General features: G+C 47.7%; 1 protein-coding gene across 18 annotated transcripts in view; it reads left to right on the top strand.

The window, feature by feature from the left end:
- TENM4 (teneurin transmembrane protein 4) overlaps window positions 1-19,998 on the top strand; it is a 625,655-nt gene that overhangs the window by 511,638 nt on the left and 94,019 nt on the right. For 12 of the 18 annotated variants that reach the window (XM_077926940.1, XM_028725942.2, XM_077926946.1 and 9 more), the window contains 2 exons: window positions 6,110-6,136; window positions 18,571-18,717. In XM_077926940.1, the coding sequence (XP_077783066.1) occupies window positions 6,110-6,136; window positions 18,571-18,717 (174 nt within the window). The remainder of the gene's footprint in view (window positions 1-6,109; window positions 6,137-18,570; window positions 18,718-19,998) is intronic. The other 6 variants (XM_077926945.1, XM_077926944.1, XM_077926942.1 and 3 more) reach the window with 1 other exon arrangement.

The raw sequence follows: 19,998 nt of genomic DNA, 5'->3' as shown, positions 1-19,998 counted from the left end.
ACTTAAAAGTCCAGGGCTCCTTTACCTTTTTTACCATTGAGTTAGGGACAAGGGCTTCTTTCACTTTAACGAGAGACAAACTTTTGCACAATTTGTGTAACCGGAAGTTTTGTGCAGTCTTCCCCACCTGACAATTTTCCCCCCTCCAATTTTGTCCAATTTCCTAGTGAAGCTTTGCCCCATTTCACCAGGGAGCCCGGCTGTTCCAGCATGTCGTTCAGCATGCAATTGTCGTATCTCCACCCCATTTTAGCAGAACCTTAAACCAGCCGCTTCACAGCCCTCCCCAGACCAACTCCTCCATGCTGCCATCTCAGGGTACTACCCTTTCTCAAAACATCTTTTTTTCCACGGTTTACTTGGGGGGGGGGGCGTTGTTGGGTTTTTTTTTGCATCAATGCAGTTGTGGACAGCCACATTCAAAAGCGTTTTGTCTTAAGGCAGAAATTCTAAAAACAAACAAATGCTCTTGCAGATAGGGAAGGCCAGTTGCAAGATGAAGAGTTTGCATAGGATTTGTTCTGTACCTCCTAATCAGCTGTTTGCACGCCTACTCTGACTGGCTGTAAAAACCATTTGGGATTCTTCTGGGGGAAAAACTTCTAGCATTTCTTGCAAAGGGAACCTGGAGCTTATAGTTAGAAAACTGACTTCTGCCACAGGAAATGATGCACGAGAGTAGTTTTCAGCTAAGGAGGAGCCTCTCCTGGTGGAGGTGAACCTTCCTTGCTGCATTACTCAAGAGAAAGCCTTTCTTTTCTTCTTTAAAAACTCAAATGCAAGTGAGGTTTTTTTGAGCCTGAAGAGCTGCACAGGATCGGGGCCTTAGCAACAAGATGTGGCCTGAAAAGCAGCCAGATTTTTCAAGTGGGAGGACTTGGCAGTATCACTAATAATAATAATAATAATAATAATAATAATAATAATAATAATAAATTTCTTGTGCCCCGCTCATCTGACTCAGTTGCCTAGCCACTATTCGTGGCTTCCAACAAAGTATAAAGGAAACACACCAAAACATCAAATATTCTAAGCTTCACCAAACCGGGCTGCCTTCAGCAAAAAGTCATGTGATTGTTTTTTTCTTTGACATCTGATGGGAGGGTGTTCCACAGGGAAGGCGCCACTACCGAGAAGGCCCTCTGCCTGGTTCCCTGTAACTTTGCTTCTTGCAGTGAGGAAACCAGCAGAAGGCCCTCCGAGCTGGACCTCAGTAACCAGGTTGGACAATGGGGTTGGAGATGCCCATTTATTTCTACACATCCCTTTCTTCCAATTTCCAATTTATTATTTATACCCCGCCCATCTGGCTGGGCTTCCCCAGCCACTCTGGGCGGCTTCCAACAAAATATTAAAATACTGTAATGCATCAAACATTAAAAGCTTCCCTAAACAGTTTGGAACCCAGGGCAGTATTTGAGACTGCCCTGTTTTAAGTCTTTGTTGTTGTTGTTTAGTCGTGTCCGACTCTTCGTGACCCCGTGGACCAGAGCACGCCAGGCACTCCTGTCTTCCACTGCCTCCCGCAGTTTGGTCAAACTCATACTGGTAGCTTCGAGAACACTGTCCAACCATCTCTTCCTCTGTCGTCCCCTTCTCCTTCTGCCCTCCATCTTTCCCAACATCAGGGTCTTTTCCAGGGAGTCTTCTCTTCTCATGAGGTGGCCAAAGTATTGGAGCCTCAGCTTCAGGATCTGTCCTTCCAGTGAGCACTCAGGGCTGATTTCCTTCAGAATGGAGAGGTTTGATCTTCTTGCAGTCCATGGGACTCTCAAGAGTCTCCTCCAGCACCATAATTCAAAAGCATCAATTCTTCGGCAATCAGCCTTCTTGATGGTCCATCCTTTATGGTTTTAAGTCTTACATGCTGCCTTTTCTACTCTGAACACTTAAAATGAGGAGCTGGTGACGGTCCATGTTTAGCAGGATAAATCGTAGAGTTGGCGGGGACCTCGGGGGGTCATCTAGTCCAACCCCCTCCAATGCAGCATGGTCTGTCAAGGATGTAGGGAGAGAGAAAGAGAGATTTTTTTCACACAGACACCTTTTTCTCCACCACCTAGAAAGTCTTCCCAGTGGCTCTGCACAGTTTTGTCCATAGGCTCATGAACACAATAGTCACTGAAAAAGCAAGCATTACACCACCATAAAAATCCAATATTTGGGGGATGGGAGTGGTGAGAGGAGTAACAGAACTGGCACATGTGAAAGGACATTGGCATGGAAGGTCATTGTGTGCAGCAAGCATCCCCCTCTCATCCCAGTGTGATTTTTCTGCACGGGCACATGCGTGGTCGGCCATAAATCGTTGTTACATCTTGTCTCCCTGCCTGCTTTATCCCTGATAAAAATTGTGTCATCAACCCCAACCCCTCCTCCCCCCCCCCCCAAAGTGGCTGAACCCCCATCCTGACATCTGCGCAGATAACATTGCTAGGAGTCTCTGACAGAAGCGGGAGAGGTTTCTCCTTAACGTTCGACCAGGGTTTCCCAACTTGGGTCTGCAGTTGGACTACAGTTCCCATCATCCCTGACCGCTGGACTTGCTCGCTAGGGATGATGGGAGTTGTAGTCCCAAAACAGCCGGAGACCCAACTGATTGCAATGATTTAAGCAGAAATGCAATGCACCTCCCAGTACGGAGGGAGACAGTGACCAGGTGAGTTTTGTACCTGCTCAGTGTGCTGGCTGGATGCTTAGAATTGTAGGCTTGAAAGGAACCCCAGGGGTCATCCATTCCAACCACCTGCATTGCAATAATCCTGCCCTGAGTAGCTGCGAACCACCAGTCTCCTGATTAACAGCATGCTGTTGATGGACAGAGTCCGGGCCTCTCCTGCTTTCCTTTATTAGGGTTTCTCCTTTTATTTATTTTCTTGCACTGTCTCCCTTTCCTGCAGCCTACTAAGCCAATTCATGTTTTGCCTGGTCAGTTAGCCATTTATTACTTCCTATACCTTTCAACCAGATTGGGACTGGGCCAATAATAATAATAATAGTACGTTTCCAAGCACAATTCAAAGTGCTGGTGCTGACCTTTAAAGCCCTAAACGGCCTCGGCCCAGTAGACCTGAAGGAGCATCTCCACCCCCATCGTTCTGCCCAGACACTGAGATCCAGCACCGAGGGCCTTCTGGCAGTTCCCTCTCTGCAAGAAGCAAAGCTACAGGGAACCAGGCAGAGGGCCTTCTTGGTGGTGGCGCCTGCCCTGTGGAACACCCTCCCACCAGATGTCAAATAGAACAACAACTACCAGACTTTTAGAAGACATCCGAAGGCAGCCCTGTTTAGGGAAGCTTTTATTGTTTGATGTATTACAGTATTTTAATATATTTTTTGGAAGCCGCCCACAGTAGCTGGGGAAGCCCAGCCAGATGGGCAGGGTATAAATAATAAATTATTATTATTATAATTATTATATTATTATAATAAGGAAGCATCCAACCATGCAATCTCCCACCTTAAGCAGCCTTAATAGGAGGGGTGCACCAAGAATTGCACAGTATTATTCTGCCGGCCCCACAGCCTGGCTCTTCGCTGCAAAAGGATGGCAAATTCTCCCAGAGACTGCGGTGGAGACCCAGGTAACTTGGGTTGCCTGGATAAGGCTCTGAACCTGTCAGGCGTTTCCTCCTGGGGGTGTTTCCCAGGTGCTTCCATTCTCCTTTATCCTTGAGCGAATGTTCTGAACCGCCAGGCGACAGCTGAGATTGTCCCATCCCAGAGCCAAGTCATCAATCTCCTCACCTCTTCGCTTGCAAATGCGAATCTCGTGCTTCCGCCTGCCCGTTTAGACATTAACTAGAGTCTAGACTCGAAAGGGGGGGGGGACGCGCCAAAAAAATTCTTTCGGAGGTCACGGCCCTTCTAGTTGGGTGGTCTTGCCTGAGCCAGTGCAGGAGGGGCGGGGTGGAGGGGGGGAGAATAAATGGAAAATACAAGGCGTCGTTTGAGAGCCAGATTGGAAGGAGCGTGGGAATGGTGCCCAAATTGGAGCAGCAAGCTTTGCCCGGTCCTTACTTGGACGGCGTTTTAAATAAGAGCAAAGAGCTTGGCAGGATGAGAGCTTTAGCCGAAAATATCTCACCCCACCCCTCCCCAGAAGCATCCCCCAGCCCCCCCCCCCAACTTCTGAAGTTGTCGACTGCTCAGAAGAAAAGGAGATGTTCAGTCACCCCATCGGCTAAATTTCCCGGGGGTTCTTTTATATTTTCTCCACTCTCGCTCTGACCTTAAGCCAGTCGTTTAAACTCTCTTTTCTTCTCCTGAATCCCTTTATATCATCGTGGTATTTGCCCTGCCCCTTTGGCAAGGTTAATCCGCAAAGTCAAAGCAGTTGGCTTCAGGCTGTACCGGCAAGGGGGGGCACCCTCGTTCAAAGCCCCTCTTAAGAGATGGTGAGCGCAAGCACAAAGAGTGGGAGGAATTGTCTGACAACTATGGAACACACTTCAAAACTTACTCCTGCTTTTGCCATAAATTGGCCTAGGGGCCCATGGCGATCGCTTATTTCTGAATTTTATCTACCACCTTGCTGCCACCCCCATAAGTTGTCACTTTCCTTGTTGCATATGTGGCACCTGTTAGCCAGGGACCTGGATGAGACCACCCCAGCTGTGAGATGGAGGGGAGAAGCTGTGCCTCCCTTGGCTTAGCAGAGATTTTGAAGGGTCCGCTCAGTGTCTGGGTTGCGAGATGACGTCACCAGTTGTGCCCACTGTGATGGACAGCTGGTCAGTCAAAATTCAGAACACTCAGGCTTGGTTTGTTTTCCCTTTCCTTTTTTTAGTGCTGATTTTTTTAGTGCTCTCTAGGGAAGAGGAAAGGGACGCGGGTGGTGCTGTGGGTTAAACCACAGAGCCTAGATCTTGCCGATCAGAAGGTCGGCGGTTCGAATCCCCACGACGGGATGAGCTCCTGTTGCTCAGTCCCTGCTCCTGCCAACCTAGAAGTTCGAAAGCACGTCAAAGTGCAAGTAGATAAATAGTTACCGCTCCAGCGGGTAGGTAAACGGCGTTTCCGTGCGCTGCTCTGGTTCGCCAGAAGCGGCTTAGTCATGCTGGCCACATGACCCGGAAGCTGTACGCCGGCTCCCTCTGCCAATAAAGTGAGATGAGCTCCACAACCCCAGAGTCGGCCACGACTGGACCTAATGGTCAGGGGTCCCTTTACCTTTACCTAGGAAAGAGGTAGAATATTCAGACTCTGTGCTGCTTTCCTGTCTCAGGACTGAAGCACTCACGACCCACCTGTTCTGATTTTACTTTTGGCACACATTTACCACCTCACATTTCCATAGAGTTGGGAGGGACCCTGAGTACAATCTAGTCCAACCCCCTGCCATGCAGTTGTCCCGTATGGGGATCAAACCTCCAACATTGGCGTTATCGGCACCACGCTCTAATCAGCTGAGCTATTTGTCTCTTATGAAATGCTGATCATTGAAAGGTTAAAAACTAAAATTGGGATTCCGGTGGTTAACTGACAGGAAGCTAGATTGTAAGCTCCTTGCGGGAGAGACCTGGCATTTTTGCTGGTGTTGCTGGACGCAAAGCAGCATGTACAACGATGGCACCGCACAAACTATTAATTGCAGAGAAAATTAATTTTTGTGGGGATTCCCAGGTCCTTGGAGTTGGCTGCTGGTCTTTTCCACTTTACGTTACCCCATAAAGCGCTGTGTGCATTGTTGATGCCCTCTAAATGAATGATAGGCAGGCAGGAGGAAAAATGCATTTAGCGGCGGCCGTGGCAAGAGGTTGCTATAGCCATGAAAAGGCTCGCAGGACCTTCAGGCTGGCTGCCATTTATTCTGACCTTATTACCCGCAGCACCCAGAATAAATAAACAGACCTTTTCGCCATTCCTTGACTGATGGTATTGGTACTGTCCCTTCCTTTCTTGCCACTTTTCTGCTTCTCCCTAACAAAGGCTCGGTCTCCTGTTGTTGTTGTTGTTGCTGATGTTGTCGTTTTCCCCCTTCCCCAACCTCTGACCCTCCTCCTCTCCTTCCCGGCGCCTCTGTTAACACTTCTGCACTGTCTCGTACTAAGCTGTACTGCACTTGACTCAACCCTACTTTACATGTCCTTGTCTTTTATCTCCCAAGCTCACTATCTGGATAAGGTAGTGAAAGGTACGGTGGTCTTCCTTTCCTCTTTTTTCTCCCTCGTTTGTCTCTGTGTTTGAAACCCAGATAGACAACCCTCCCCATTTGTTTGCACGCACCCGAGTCAATAAATCAGATGGCATCTTTTCTCCATGTTCACAAGCGCTCTCACCTAATGTATGAAAAGCCTGGCTTTTCAGGCATTTAGGCTGAACGGAGGGGAAATGTTGTTGTTTTTTTGCAACTTCCATCAAGTCATATCCATGTTTCCTCTATCCTACCCATTCCATCTCTCCTTCCCACCTAGCCAAGTTATTTGGGGGTGGGGGGTGGGAATAGCAGCAATTACTGCATCAGCATGTGGTTAATAATAATAATAATAATAATAATAATAATAATAATAATAATAATTGTATGGCCCAAGAGGTGAAGACACAGGTGAGTGTGTTTGATGTACGAAGTCTCTTGGTTTTCAATTTGAAACTAGTAATCTTGACTGTAGCAAAATTCAGCGGGGCCAAATCTGTTAGGTTTCTGTTTGTGCCACTGTGCAATGCTTGGAGTCACAAGACTCTGTTTACATTCCAGAGATTCCAGACTGTTGGAAGTCTCATGGGAGACGGGAGACGGATGTTGATATTACTGGTTTCCTGTTTCTTTGTACCAGTTGCCTCTCTGTTTTCACAGAGAGAGGATGTATATTCTTTTCTGCCTGCGTAGTTAGAAATAATAATAATAATAATAATAATAATAATAATAATAATAATAATAATAATAATTTTATTTATATCCCGCCCTTCCCAGCCGAAGCCGGGCTCAGGGCGCCTAACAACAATCAAATAATCAAACAATCAAATAATCCAACATTCTAAAAACATTTCGATTATAAAAATTAATTAAAATCAAATTGATGGCAACCGTTAAGCAAAATTCTGTGCAGGTTGCCAGAGGAGGGAGTCAGGCTGCGCCCTAACCAAAGGCCTGGTGGAACAACTCTGTCTTGCAGCTCCTGCAGAAGGATGTCAGGTCCCGCAGGGCCCTAGTCTTTTGTGACAGAGCGTTCCACCAGATTGGAGCCGCAGCCGAGAAAGCCCTGGCTCTAGTTGAGGCCAGCCTAACCTCTCTGTGGCCTGGGACCTTCAGGATGTTTTTATTTGCAGACCGTAGGTTCCTCTGTGGGGCATACCAAATAAAACTCTTAGCAATGTAGCTCATAGCAATGTAGGTCATATTTCTCGTCCTTCTGCTGCTTGTATACTCTGCGTAATGAGGGAACGTGCCTGGAGCCTCATCAGAGGCTCAGGTTGTCAATCACTGTCGGAGGACTCGACCGGAGGAACAGCTCGGCCGAACGCAAGTTCCGACAAAATCCCCAAGCGAAGTTGACCTGTTGATGCATTTATGATACGTGCTGTAGGTCAGGGCTAGAGAACAGCTTGCCCTGCAGATGTTTGCTGGGCTCCAGTCCTCATCATCTCCTAAGCACCAGCCATGGTGACAGGGGCTGATGGCAGCTGGAGTCAAGGAATATCTGGACTGCACTGTGTCGGCTAAGATTTCTGGGTGATATGCTACCTGCCCCACGGACTGCATCAGAGCATGTCTTTTTGCTATCTTAAAAAGCAGCGAGTGAACCTGCTTACAGATGGGCCAGTTCACACCAAGCAGCAGTTTGCGTGGACTTGCAACCGGGTGTCGGAGTGGGGCACAGTTTATACAAACTGGCTAAATTCAATATCAAGTTGCAACAAAAGAAAGGCCAGCATATTTCGAATGCATTCGTTGGCAGTTCATCTGTTGCTGCAACGCTCATCCAGTTCAGTTAAAAGCTTAAACTGAGATATTTCCATCAATTAAAGTGGTGCCCTTGATTAATCAGGTAATGGCTTTTTAATTTTGTTGCTGTTGTTTCCATTACAAAAAGAAACAAAAACTGACGATTGTAAGCTCCATCTCAGAAGAGGCATTTCCTCCTATGTTTCCGCTGCAAGATGTGCTTTTGCTCCTTTAGAACTGCTGTGGGTTATTTTAATTTTTTTCATGCACATTTCGTTGACTAAAGTCAACCGACTTGCGATTCCTTGAGCAGCGTTGCAGCCCAACTTACAACAACAGTGACCAAAGGTTTTGGTGACTGTGCAACAGGTGGGGGCCAAAGTTTGCCACTCTGGTGCACACATTCAAAAGCAGACACCAGCTCTGTGAGTTAGCTTTGCGCTGTGTGAATTTCCTTCCCTGTGTCCTGAATCTCCCACAATTCAGCTTCATTGGCTGACCGAAGGTTATAGAATCACGAGAGCAGGGTCAAAGCTCCTCTGTCCTCTTTCCCTACACCATGGGTAGGCAAACTAAGGCCCGGGGACCGGATCCGGCCCAATCGCCTTCTCAATCCGGCCTTCGGATGGTCCAGGAATCAGCGTGTTTTTACATGAGTAGAATGTGTGCTTTTATTTAAAATGCACCTCTGGGCTATTTGTGGGGCATAGGAATTCGTTCTTTTTTCTCTCTCTTCAAAATATAGTCTGGCCCCCCACAAGGTCTGAGGGACAGCGGACCGGCCCCATGCTGAAAAAGTTTGCTGACCCCTGCCCTACACCATGCCTGGTTTTATAAGGTTCACGTTCCCGATCGCTTCTCGTCTTTTCTTAACTAAAAGGTGGTTGTGGTTCGTGTGCATTGTGACTGCTGGGGTGAAGGCAGGGAGACCATCAGTAGGTGGAGCAACAGCCAATGACAGGCAGGTCCACCTCCCTCTTGTTGGCACCTGTCTGTCTCAAGAGACAATGGAGTTCACCTCCGGGGCTGAAGTCAAACCGCTGTGCTAGCAGCACCAAAGTGATCTCCCTGGGGCACAAGCCTGGGCAGTGTGTCTGGAGGCCCTGGGCTGCCCAGACAAGACCTCCTCTCAGCTTCACTGATGTGACCCAAAGGAAAGCAGATCAAGACATTCGGCGCCAGCTTGGCTGTAGAAGTTGCCGGAAGGAGGCGTACAAGCTGCTGTCCAACCGTTTTAGGGACTCCACTCTGAATCTGTGTAGGGTTGACTCCTTAGCCTTGTCTTCTCTTGAAGATATCCCTCAAGGCAGTGGTGGTTTAGGATGAGAGTTTTTCTTCTCTTAGATGGGCAACCTTCGCAGGTGGATGAGCCCCACCTGCCCCTCAGAGATCTAACGCCTGATGGATAAGCCAGAAGGCAGGTAGGCAGTTCCTGGCTGAGGGTCAACTGAAGTTGGTGGGACATTCAATAATAATAATAATAATAATAATAATAATAATAATAATAATAATAATTTATTTATATCCCGCCCTCTCCAGCCGAAGCCGGGCTCAGAGCGGCTAACAACAATAAAAGTAACACAGCATTCTAAAGTCAATTCATTCTAAAATCAATTCAAATCAAATTAATGGCAACCATTGGGCTAGAGTTCTGTAAGGATTGCCAAAGGAGGGGGTCAGACCGAGTCCAAACCAAAGGCCAGGCGGAACAGCTCTGTCTTGAAGGCCCTGCGGAAAGATGTCAAGTCCCGCAGGACCCTAGTCTCTTGTGACAGAGCATTCCACCAGATTGGGGCCACAGCCAAAAAAGCCCTGGCTCTGGTTGAGGCCAGCCTAACCTTGGCCTGGGATCTCCAAGATGTTTTTGTTTGAAGACTTGTAAGGTCTTCTGTGGGACATACCAGGAGAGGCAGTCCCGTAGGTACGAGGGCCTTAGGCCATATAGGGCTTTAAAGGTTAAAACCAGCACCTTAAACCTGACCCTGTACTCCACCAGGTGCCAGTGAAGTTGGTAAAGCACCAGGTGAATGTGATCCCACGGTGAGGACCCCATAAGGAATCTCGCCGCAGCATTCTGCACCTGCTGGAGTTTCTGGGTCAGCACTAATGAACTAGCCTCTATTTCTGAAAAAGCGCTCAAACATGGAAGCTTTTCCACTGCTTGTGCACACAGGCACACACAAACACACACACAGACCCCAACACAAAACCCACCCGAATCCCCACTTGAGAGAAACGTTGGCTTACAACCAAGCTGGCGTCTATCCTCACAAACAAAAAGTAGAGAGCCGCTTTTCAAATAAATCCATCAAAATTATGCGAGAATGAGATTCAGGCCTCCGTGCTTTTAAGCGAGGTTTTGTTTTCAGCCTTCGAAACCACACACTTTCTAAAATGTCTCACCCCCACCCCCCAAAAAAGCCGTAAAAAGACTGTTCCAAAGTCAGTCTTCGTCTTTCAAGACTCTCCTGGGTTGGGAGCCGCACTTTATTAATTTAATTTATGGAATTATAGCTGCAGCAGGAGAGAGAGATACATATATGCTGGAGAGTACTGCCTGCCATTTCGAAACGTGTTGCTAATTATGCACATTATACGCAGAGGCCACAGGCAGCAATGCTTTCTTGTTATGGCTGTCAGGATGGCAGTAGATTTGATTGACTTGGACAAGCGCATCCTTTTGAAACTGCAGTGGTACTGCTGCGCATAGTTGTGAGGCCGGTGTGTGGGGAGGGTGCTGTTAAGAAGGCCCCCTGCCCCACTAAAAGCATCTGACGGTAGGTTATTGGCTACAGAGCAAAACCAGGTCGCTTCCCCTTTATATCAATGCGTAGGCCTGCAACCCCATGCAATCAAACTTGGGAATATGTCCCATTTAATTCAGTGGGGCTTCTTTGTGAGAAAACGTGCTTTGGATTGTGTTGCTGGTTGGTTAATCTGTCCCTCTAGAGCAGTGGCATAACGTGGGGGGTGCAGGGGGGGCCGGCCACACCGGGCGCAACATTTGGGGTTAGGGCAAATCCACGGGTTAGGGGGCGCAAATCCACGGGTTAGGGGGCGCAAATTACTTGCCTTGCCCCGGGTGCTGACCACCCACGCTACGCCACTGCTCTAGAGACTACCTTACACTGTGTTTAAAACCAAAATCGCATTTGGATAGCAACTGTTTCTCAGGCAGCTAGTCCTAGTCTTTATAACCCTATACCTTCTTCCAGAATGCAGAAGCTGGAAGAGATCATTTCCAGGGTGCGCACTATCCTGCGCTATCTCTGCAGCTTTCTTATGGCACCTGGAAGCATAGATTTTGCCTGGTCCGACATCCTGTTTTCCACAATGACCAGCAAGTTGTCTATGGGTAGCCTACGAGCAGGACAGAAGGACGACCACATTTCTTGGCTCTTGTTCCCCACCAAGTGGTACTGTTGTAAACCAAAATTGCCCTTTTGCCTTATGGGGTATCCAAGAGCCCATATAGGTTCCCTATTGATAGGAGAAAATAACACGAGGCCAACCAGAGAATATTGAGAAGCAAAGCAGCTAGTAAGCCTGATCTTTATGGATCAGTTGCAACAGGGTCCTCACTCACCATATGAAGGAGGGAGGAGGAACCCAGAACAATGGCATGCAAGGCCTTATATGGACTTTTGAAATTGCCACCCTGTAGATCAAGACCACCCCTCCCTACATCATACATACATCGCAGAAGGGGTGTAAACTAAGACCACCCCCCAGATACATCACACCTACATCACAGAAAAGGAGGTCTAAAACAGAAATTCGAATGTTGTTTTTCTCCTGTCTGGCAGGTTACTTAATTGGACTGCCTGGGGAGCCTGGCCAGTCTTTTGTAATGATAAATACTTAGTTCCTGGGCCAGGTCGCAGGCTCGCACCCTATTCAAACACAGACATACTCTTACGACAGGATTTGTGAAGGAAAAGACAATGGGGAGGCTTTTCCATTTCCCTTTGACCTTGCAGAGAAAACATTTGGTCAGTTTGGGACAGTTTGGGAATCAAAAATGGTTCCAGGTTGGCCTTCCTGTGCTGATCTATGTACGTGCTTGGTTGGTACACTTATGAACATTTACCATATCTAAGACCTCAAAATTCCTATCACAATACTTCCTGTGATCCTGGAACATCCTGGTGACTAGTAGCCATTTACCACCTAACCCTCCATGAGCTTCTCCAACTCGGCCTCCTTAACCCCAGCAGAACATGCCCAACTCGTATCTCCTGCCCAACTCACATGCTTTCCCCTCTTTGCCAGGCGCCACCGCCTTTCCGTTCTCCGTCACGCAGTGGTGGACCTCCGGATCAAATTTTTGACCCTCTCCCTCTTGGCAGCCTCTCTTGGACGTCCAAGAAGCAGAGAGGGTCAAACCGTGCTTGCAAACAGGGGAGACGGCAAGAGTGGCGAAACAAACGCTAATCCCCGGGAACAGCAAAAGCTGCTTTGGCAAGCCAATTAGCCCTTCAGGGACAGAGAAACTTTGCAACAAAGGCTACTGCTCCTTGCCAAATTGGCCGCTTCAGAAGGGCTGCCCATCTCTGTGGCGGCTAGGTTGTTTTCCCTTAATTGAATGAATGAAATGCCCCTGAATTTCTTTATGTTGCTTCCACACACACACACCCTTTTAAGTATCCTTTGTTAGCTCAAGGGACAAGGGTCTGCTTTTGTCTCTGTTTACCCTCTTAGAGGGGTGGCAATTCTTGCGAATAATAGGGTCCCTCTCTCCCCATTCCTGCCTCTCATCTCCATGTGGGGGGAAGGGGGCTGGGGGGCACAGCAAATCAAAAGATAACAGAGGAACAAGGGTGGCTGGAGAAAGAGGATTTAAAGGCATACCTCATTTAAATATGTCAGGAGTGCTCTGATGGTGTTTCCTGCTTGGCAGGGGGTTGGACTCGATGGCCCTTGTGGTCTCTTCCAACTCTATGATTCTATGATTCTATGAACCCTCTAGAAGGAGCCTTCTGAGGGAAATAGGAGGGTTATGACTGGGACTAATTAAAGAGCTCTAATTGCCCAGATCATTAGCAGCAGATTATTCCGGCTACCAGTCTCTAAAAACTGCAAGGTAATCACTCGCTAATCTGAGTAAATAGCCTTGGCAGAAAGAGGGAAAATGTCATTGTATATATGGAGCAACTGGTTTTGTTTGCTTCCACCCTCCCAGAAGTAGCTTCGCTCATTATTTGTGCCGGAATGTCAGGCAAGAGCTATGCATGGGAAAACAATAATGGCACTTGGTTTGGCACTCTGGTGCCTCAGTCTCCCCTCGTGTTTGTTCACCTTCTCCTCTGCTGTGTGCCATGGAAGATAATGAGAAGCATCCGTTTCCAGGTGCAAATGAACTATGGTTAGTCAAGGGCAACCTTTGGTTAGTTTAAACTATGGCTTCCGGAAACGAGCCGAGGTGAAACCGTGTTTTGTGATCCTGCTGTGTTCCAGCAAACCATAGCTAATACTAACACAGACCCTGGTTCCAACACAATGACAAACTGTGTTTAATTTAAACCTGGAAGCAGATGCTACCAGTTTTGTCCTCCACTGCTTGCTAAAGGGCCCTCGTATTTACGGGACTACCTTTCCTGGTCTGCCCCGCAGAGGACCTTAAGGTCTATGAATAACCATAGTTTAGAGGTCCTGGGCCCTAAGGAAGTCAGACTATCCTCCACCAGGGCCAGGGCCTTTTCAGTGATGGCTCCGACCTGGTGGAATGCTCTGTCCCAGGAGACTAGGGCCCTTCAGGATTTAACCCCCTTCCGTCAGGCCTGTAAGACAGAGCTAATCTGCCTGGCCTTTAATTTGAATTCAGCCTGATCTTTTATTTCCCTTCCCTCCCCCTCCCCTTTTATGAAGATCACCCGCTCTGAGACCCCACAGCTAATTCTCCCCTGGCCTCCTTGCTGGCCCAAGTAGGACCAATTCAGCCAGCTAGCCCTGGTGACTTTATAATGCTTATTAGATGGATTTTCCCCTAAATTGATTTCTGAACTTTGAATTTTATTGTTATTCATGTTTTTATACTGTATTTTATGCTGCTTTTACAATTAAGTGTTTTAAATTTGTTGTTAGCCGCCCTGAGCCCGGTTTTTGAACTGGGAAGGGCGGGGTATAAATAAAAATAAAATTATTAAAGGAGGTGAAGGGAGAAAAGATGCTCAGTTGCAAGGCTCAAAGCTCGTTTTCAAAAATTAGTAGTGGCCTGGCTTAGCAGTCTTGTAGCCCTCCTGCACCATGGATTTTGTGCTCACCGCTTGTCCGTTATCCCTCAAAGTACCATGTTAAACAGGTGGTGCTCATCTGTACTAACAGAAAAGCCCTCAAGCTTGCTCGGTTTTGGCACCAAGCTTGTAAAAACTCCCATTTGGGTCTCTTTGCCCAAAGTCCATTCATATGTTGACATTCTAGTCTACAAGAGATTCCCCTTGAATTCTATTTTTTTTAAAAAAGATATTTATTGAGATTTTCCACTTTAATACATTAAAAAAACAAAAAACAAAAAAGTTAAAAACACATAAAGTTTACAATCCTTATTTTCTATAACATATTTCCCTGACTTCCCCACACCTCCCCTTCTTATATTCCAATTCAAATTGTTAGTTTAGCAAGTTCTTATCCCCAATTTTTGACCTTTTTATATTTAGTTCGTTTTAGAAAAACCAATTTTACCTTATAAATATCAATATTTGTACATCAGTGCTCATTCTTAAAACCTTTTTCTAAAGTCGACCCAAATTCTCTTCCACGAATTCCCCAATTTTCATACTAATAACAAAACAGAATAAAAAAAAACAGATTATAATTATGCACCCTTTGGATTCCCAAACCCCACCCCACCCTTTCCCGGTTTCGATCCCCAACAAATGCCCATCAGTCTTCTAAAGTGTCATTGTGTTGCTGCAGGAAGTAGGGGACTTACAAATGAAGGATGGGGAAGCTGTTGTTGGACTGCAACTCCCATCAGCCCCAGCCAGCATGGGCAATGGTCAGGGCTGATGGGAGTTGTAGTCCAACAACATCTTGGAGGGCCACAAGTTCCCCATCCATAGTAAGAATAATTCTACTAATAGGACTAATTTAGCCAGCTAGCCCTGGTGATCATCTAATGTTTATTGGATGGATTTTCCCCCCTAAACTGATTTTCGAATTCTGAATTTATTGTTATTCACGTTTTATACTGTATTTTATGCCGGTTTTTTGTTGCATCAATTAAGTGTTTTAAATTTGTTGTTAGCCGCCCTGAGCCCGGTTTTCTGAACCGGGAAGGGCGGGGTATAAATAAAAAATTATCATTATTATTATTATTACTGCAGTTAGTCTAGATATGCTAGCCAACCATAACTATTTCAGAGAGCAGAACTAGTTATCCTGAACTAAGATCCATCCACACTCTCACGAAGTGCTTAGGACAAATACGATAACAACAATCTTTATTACGGTCCAGAGACCCAACAAATCGTTACAAAGCAATACACAATTCATACAGCCTACCGCCAGGTTAAACAAGCATTTTGTTCAGAATAGAGGGATCATTGGTTCTTGCAACCACCAATAAGAACTTTGCCACTGCTTAGGACAAATATTGAGTTTTCCAATGAACTAAAATTGAGAGAACTGGAGACTCTCCTGTGACAACATACCCTCCAACGTTTCTCTGATGAAAATAGGGATGTCCTGTGGAAAAGCAGGATTTTCAGGGATCAAATCAGAAACTGGGATGCCTTCTGTAAATCCGGGGCTGTCCCTGAAAAATAGGGACACTTGGAGGGCCTGAGATAATATGATAATATGAATATATGCACTCAGGGAATAAAAGAGGGACACAGCACTGGCACACCATGCTTCTAGGCAAAATATAAGTTACAAGAACCTCAGGAAGATCTGGTTGTAAGTTTAAGTGGAAACAGGATAATGACTGAAGACTCCAGACAAAGGATACAGTGGTACCCCGCAAGACGAACGCCTCGCGAGACGAAAAACTCGCAAAACGAAAGGTTTTTTCGTTTTCGAGTTGCCTCGCAAGACGAATTTCCCTATGGGCTTGCTTCGCAAAACGAAGCTTGCCCAGGGGACAGCGGGTCTTCTCTTTTGAAGCAAGGGGCGGCGGGGAGAAGCGATCTTCTCCCCGCAGCCCCAGGTCCGGGGACAGCAGGAAGCGCTTCCCGCTGCCCCCGGACCTCTTTTGAAGCAAGGGGCTGCGGGGAGATCGCTTCTCCCCACCGCCCCTTGCTTCAAAAGAGGTCCGGGGACAGCGGGAAGTGCTTCGCGCTGCCCCCGGACCTCTTTTGAAGCAAGGGTTTGCGGGGAAAAGCGATCTCCCCGCAGCCCCTTGCTTCAAAAGAGGTCCGGGGGCAGCAGGAAGCGCAGCGCTTCTTCCCCGCTGCCCCCGGACCTCTTTTGAAGCAAGGGGCTGCGGGGAGATCGCTTCTCCCGGTGCTCCGAAGCCGGGCGGGGGGGCGGGAACACCTGCCCCAGCCGCCCCGCTTCGGAACGCTGCTCCGAAGCGGGGCGGGGGGGCGGGAACACCTGCCCCAGCCGCCCCGCTTCGGAACGCTGCTCCGAAGCGGGGCGGGGAGGCGGAAACCTCTCACCCCGCCGCCGGGCATCGGAACGAGGTCCTGGACCTCTTCTGAAGGCAGGCGGGGGCAAAAGTCTTTGCTCCCCCCGCCTGCCTTCCCGGGACAGCGGAGACTTCTCCGCTGCCCCGGGCGATCTTAAAATGCTGGCGGGCGGGAGCGAAGCGTTCGCTGCCGACCCCCAGCATTTTAAAATCTCCTGGGGCAGCGGAGACTTCGCTCCCGCCCGCCAGCATTTTAAAATCGCCCCGGGACAGCAGGGGCTTTTAAAATGCTGGCGGTCGGCAGCAAAGCCCTCCTGTCCCCGGAGCTTGCGGGGCGGGAGGTGGGAAGAAGGGCTTTTCTTCCCACCGCCAGCCTTCAGAGCAGCCTTCTGAAGGCTGGCAGTGGGAAGAAAAGCCCTTGTCCCCCCCCCCCCAGCCTTCAGAAGAGGTCGGGGGACAGACTGTCCCCGAATCTGGTCTGAAGGCGGTTTCCCTAGGAACGCATTAATTGATTTTCAATGCATTCCTATGGGAAACCGTGCATCGCAAGACGAAAAAACCGCAAGACGAAGAGACTTGCGGAACGAATTAATTTCGTCTTGCGAGGCACCACTGTAGATGTACTGAATTGTTATGTCGTATTTATAGTCACCACTCAGATTGAAATTTGCCAACGATAAATGCAAGAAGCTTAATGCTGAACAATGAAAATGGATGTCTGCAATTATTTTGCTAAAAACAGTGGGGGGGGGATTTACACTATATAATTTACACTAGGCCCTGCCTTAACTTTGTTTTGATTTGCTCTGACAAAAAGGTACTCAAAATTAGGACTCGAGCAACACACCGGAACAGATCAATGATTAATTCGATAAGACAAACTCCGTGTTTAATACCTTGTTGACATTCCCAGCAGTCGATAAATCCGTCACTGCCAGTTCTTTTCAAATACTTGGCCCTTTGTTTCCTCGCTTATTACTAGATTATTTAAAATATACCGTTATAACGGAGGTAACGAAATTGTTTATGAAGATGCGGAAGCAAAAAATGGATAATCCCCAGCACTTTTTGGGGTAGGTTTTTTAAAAGAGAGAATGTATTTTATTTTTGTAAATAGTTGGCTAAGAAGAGAGATAATGTACATGGATAAATTGGTGGGCATATGTATGGCATAAAGAAGCAAAGTGAAAGAAAGTGTTTTTTGTTAATGAAAATGAATCTTCCGCATGTTTTTTTTTTTTTCTGGAATAAGAAAAATTGCAGTATAATTGATGCAGGGCATAATCTTTCTTTTACGTTCGCTATAGTAATTTGCAAATTATTCCATTTGGAGGTGAGAAAAGAAGTTGTTGTTTTTAAGGGGGGGGGAGGACATTCCCAGATACTTCCATTGTGATTGCATGTCCAACCACCCACAAATCAGGTTAGAGGCTTGCATGCCCTCTTAAAAAAAGAAATGTTGACTTAAATGGTGCAAACCTCCTTTTCTAATGGAAGACTCAGTGCCAGATTTACGTATAAGCTACCCAAGCCATAGCTTCGGGTCCCACTCTCTTTGGGGGGTGGGGGGCAAAAACAAAAACAAAGGGGGGGGGAACCTGGATAGATGTTTCCAAAATATAAGATAAAAAGCAAATAAAATAGAACCTACATGCAGCAACAGTGTTTTGTGTTGTGTAGGCTCCTAGGATGTAAGGAATGGGCCCCGCCTGCTAGCCTGCTCCCTAAAACATCACTGGTTTGCTCCTTTCTATATATATGATGCCTACATTCTGCATGGAGGGGTTGCATGGCAACATGTGCAAATGGCTTGAGATACCTATTAGGTCCATAAATCACCATATAGCATATATTCAACACCAAAAACACCGACAATTTGTTGTTGACAAAGGGCAGCTGGACATATAAAGGGCCCCATTACCTTCAGGAGCTTAGGGCCTCATCAAACCTAAATCTGGCCCAGGGAAGACTGTTAACCACGGTTCTTGCAAGTCCCTGTTTTGTCTAGACACAACAGTTAGGTTGCATATTCCTCTCACTCCCCGACCCTGTTTTAATTTCCCAATGGCTTCCTGGTGCGATGGAACTGTTCTTTCCCTTTCTGCCATTCCAGAGGGATGTCCCGGCTTGTGCAACGGCAACGGCAGGTGCACGCTCGACATGAATGGGTGGCGGTGCGTCTGCCAGCTGGGCTGGAGAGGGGCCGGCTGCGACACGTCCATGGAGACGGCGTGCGGTGACGGGAAGGACAACGATGGAGGTAAGGCACCCCACCACCATGGTTTGTCAGACTGCAGGTCTCCGTTGGCCTGCACCATCCTGAAAATTGCAGGGGGGGGTGGTATCCCTGAATGTCCCCAAATGGCAAAGGTCTGTAGCTCCCAGGCAGAGAGCCCCAGCTGCTGGCTTCGATCGTTTGAATCGCTGGGTAGGGCTGGGGCATCTCCCGTCTGAAACCATGGACAGCTGCCATTGGTCAGTGCAGAAATGCTAAGTTAGATGGACAAGTGGTCTGGCTCAATAAATTACAGTGGTACCTCGGGTTACATAGGCTTCAGGTTACAGATACTTCAGGTTACAGACTCCGCTAACCCAGAAATAGTACCTCGGGTTAAGAACTTTGCTTCAGGATGAGAACAGAAATTGTGCTCCGGTGGTGCGGCGGCAGTGGAAAGCCCCATTAGCTAAAGTGGTGCTGCAGGTTAAGAACAGTTTTAGGTTAAGAACGGACCTCTGGAACGAATTAAGTTCTTAACCTGAGGTACCACTGTAATGAAGGCAGCAGGCGAGCCTCCCTGGAGGACAGCGTTCCACAAATGGGGAGACACTGCAGAAAAGGCCCCTGTTCTTACGCTGCCAACCTTTGGGCCTCTCATGGAGGAGACACACAAATGAAGGGCCTCGGAGGAGGAACACAGAGTCCGGGTTGGTTCATATGGGGAGAGGCAGTCCTTGAGGTATTGCGGTCCTGAGCCATTTAAGGCTTTATAGGCCATTTAAGGCTTCATAGGGACACGGGTGGCGCTGTGGGCTAAACCACAGAGCCTAGGACTTGCCGATCAGAAGGTCGGCGGTTCGAATCCCTTCGACGGGGTGAGCTCCCGTTGCTCGGTCCCTGCTCCTGCCAACCTAGCAGTTTGAAAGCACATCAAAGTGCAAGTAGATAAATAGGGAAGGTAAACGGCATTTCCGTGCGCTGCTCTGGTTCGCCAGAAGCGGCTTAGTCATGCTGGCCACATGACCCGGAAGCTGTACGCCGGCTCCCTCAGCCAGTAAAGCGAGATGAGCGCCGCAACCCCGGAGTCGGCCACGACTGGACCTAATGGTCAGGGGTCCCTTTACCTTTACTTTTACCTAGGTCCAAACAGGCACTTTAAATTGGGCCCGGAGAGTAATTGGTAGCCAGTGCAACTGGTGTAATATGCTCAAACCGTCTTGCCCCAATGAGCAAGCAGATAGATACCCCTCCTGCCCGCCAAACACCTGTTATTTGCCCCAAATTTAAATTCTTATAAGGCTAAACCACCTCTCCTGAGGCGAC

Source organism: Podarcis muralis, chromosome 4 (genome assembly GCF_964188315.1).
Source record: "Podarcis muralis chromosome 4, rPodMur119.hap1.1, whole genome shotgun sequence".
NCBI lineage: Eukaryota > Metazoa > Chordata > Lepidosauria > Squamata > Lacertidae > Podarcis > Podarcis muralis.
This window is presented reverse-complemented; position numbering and strand designations above follow the sequence as displayed.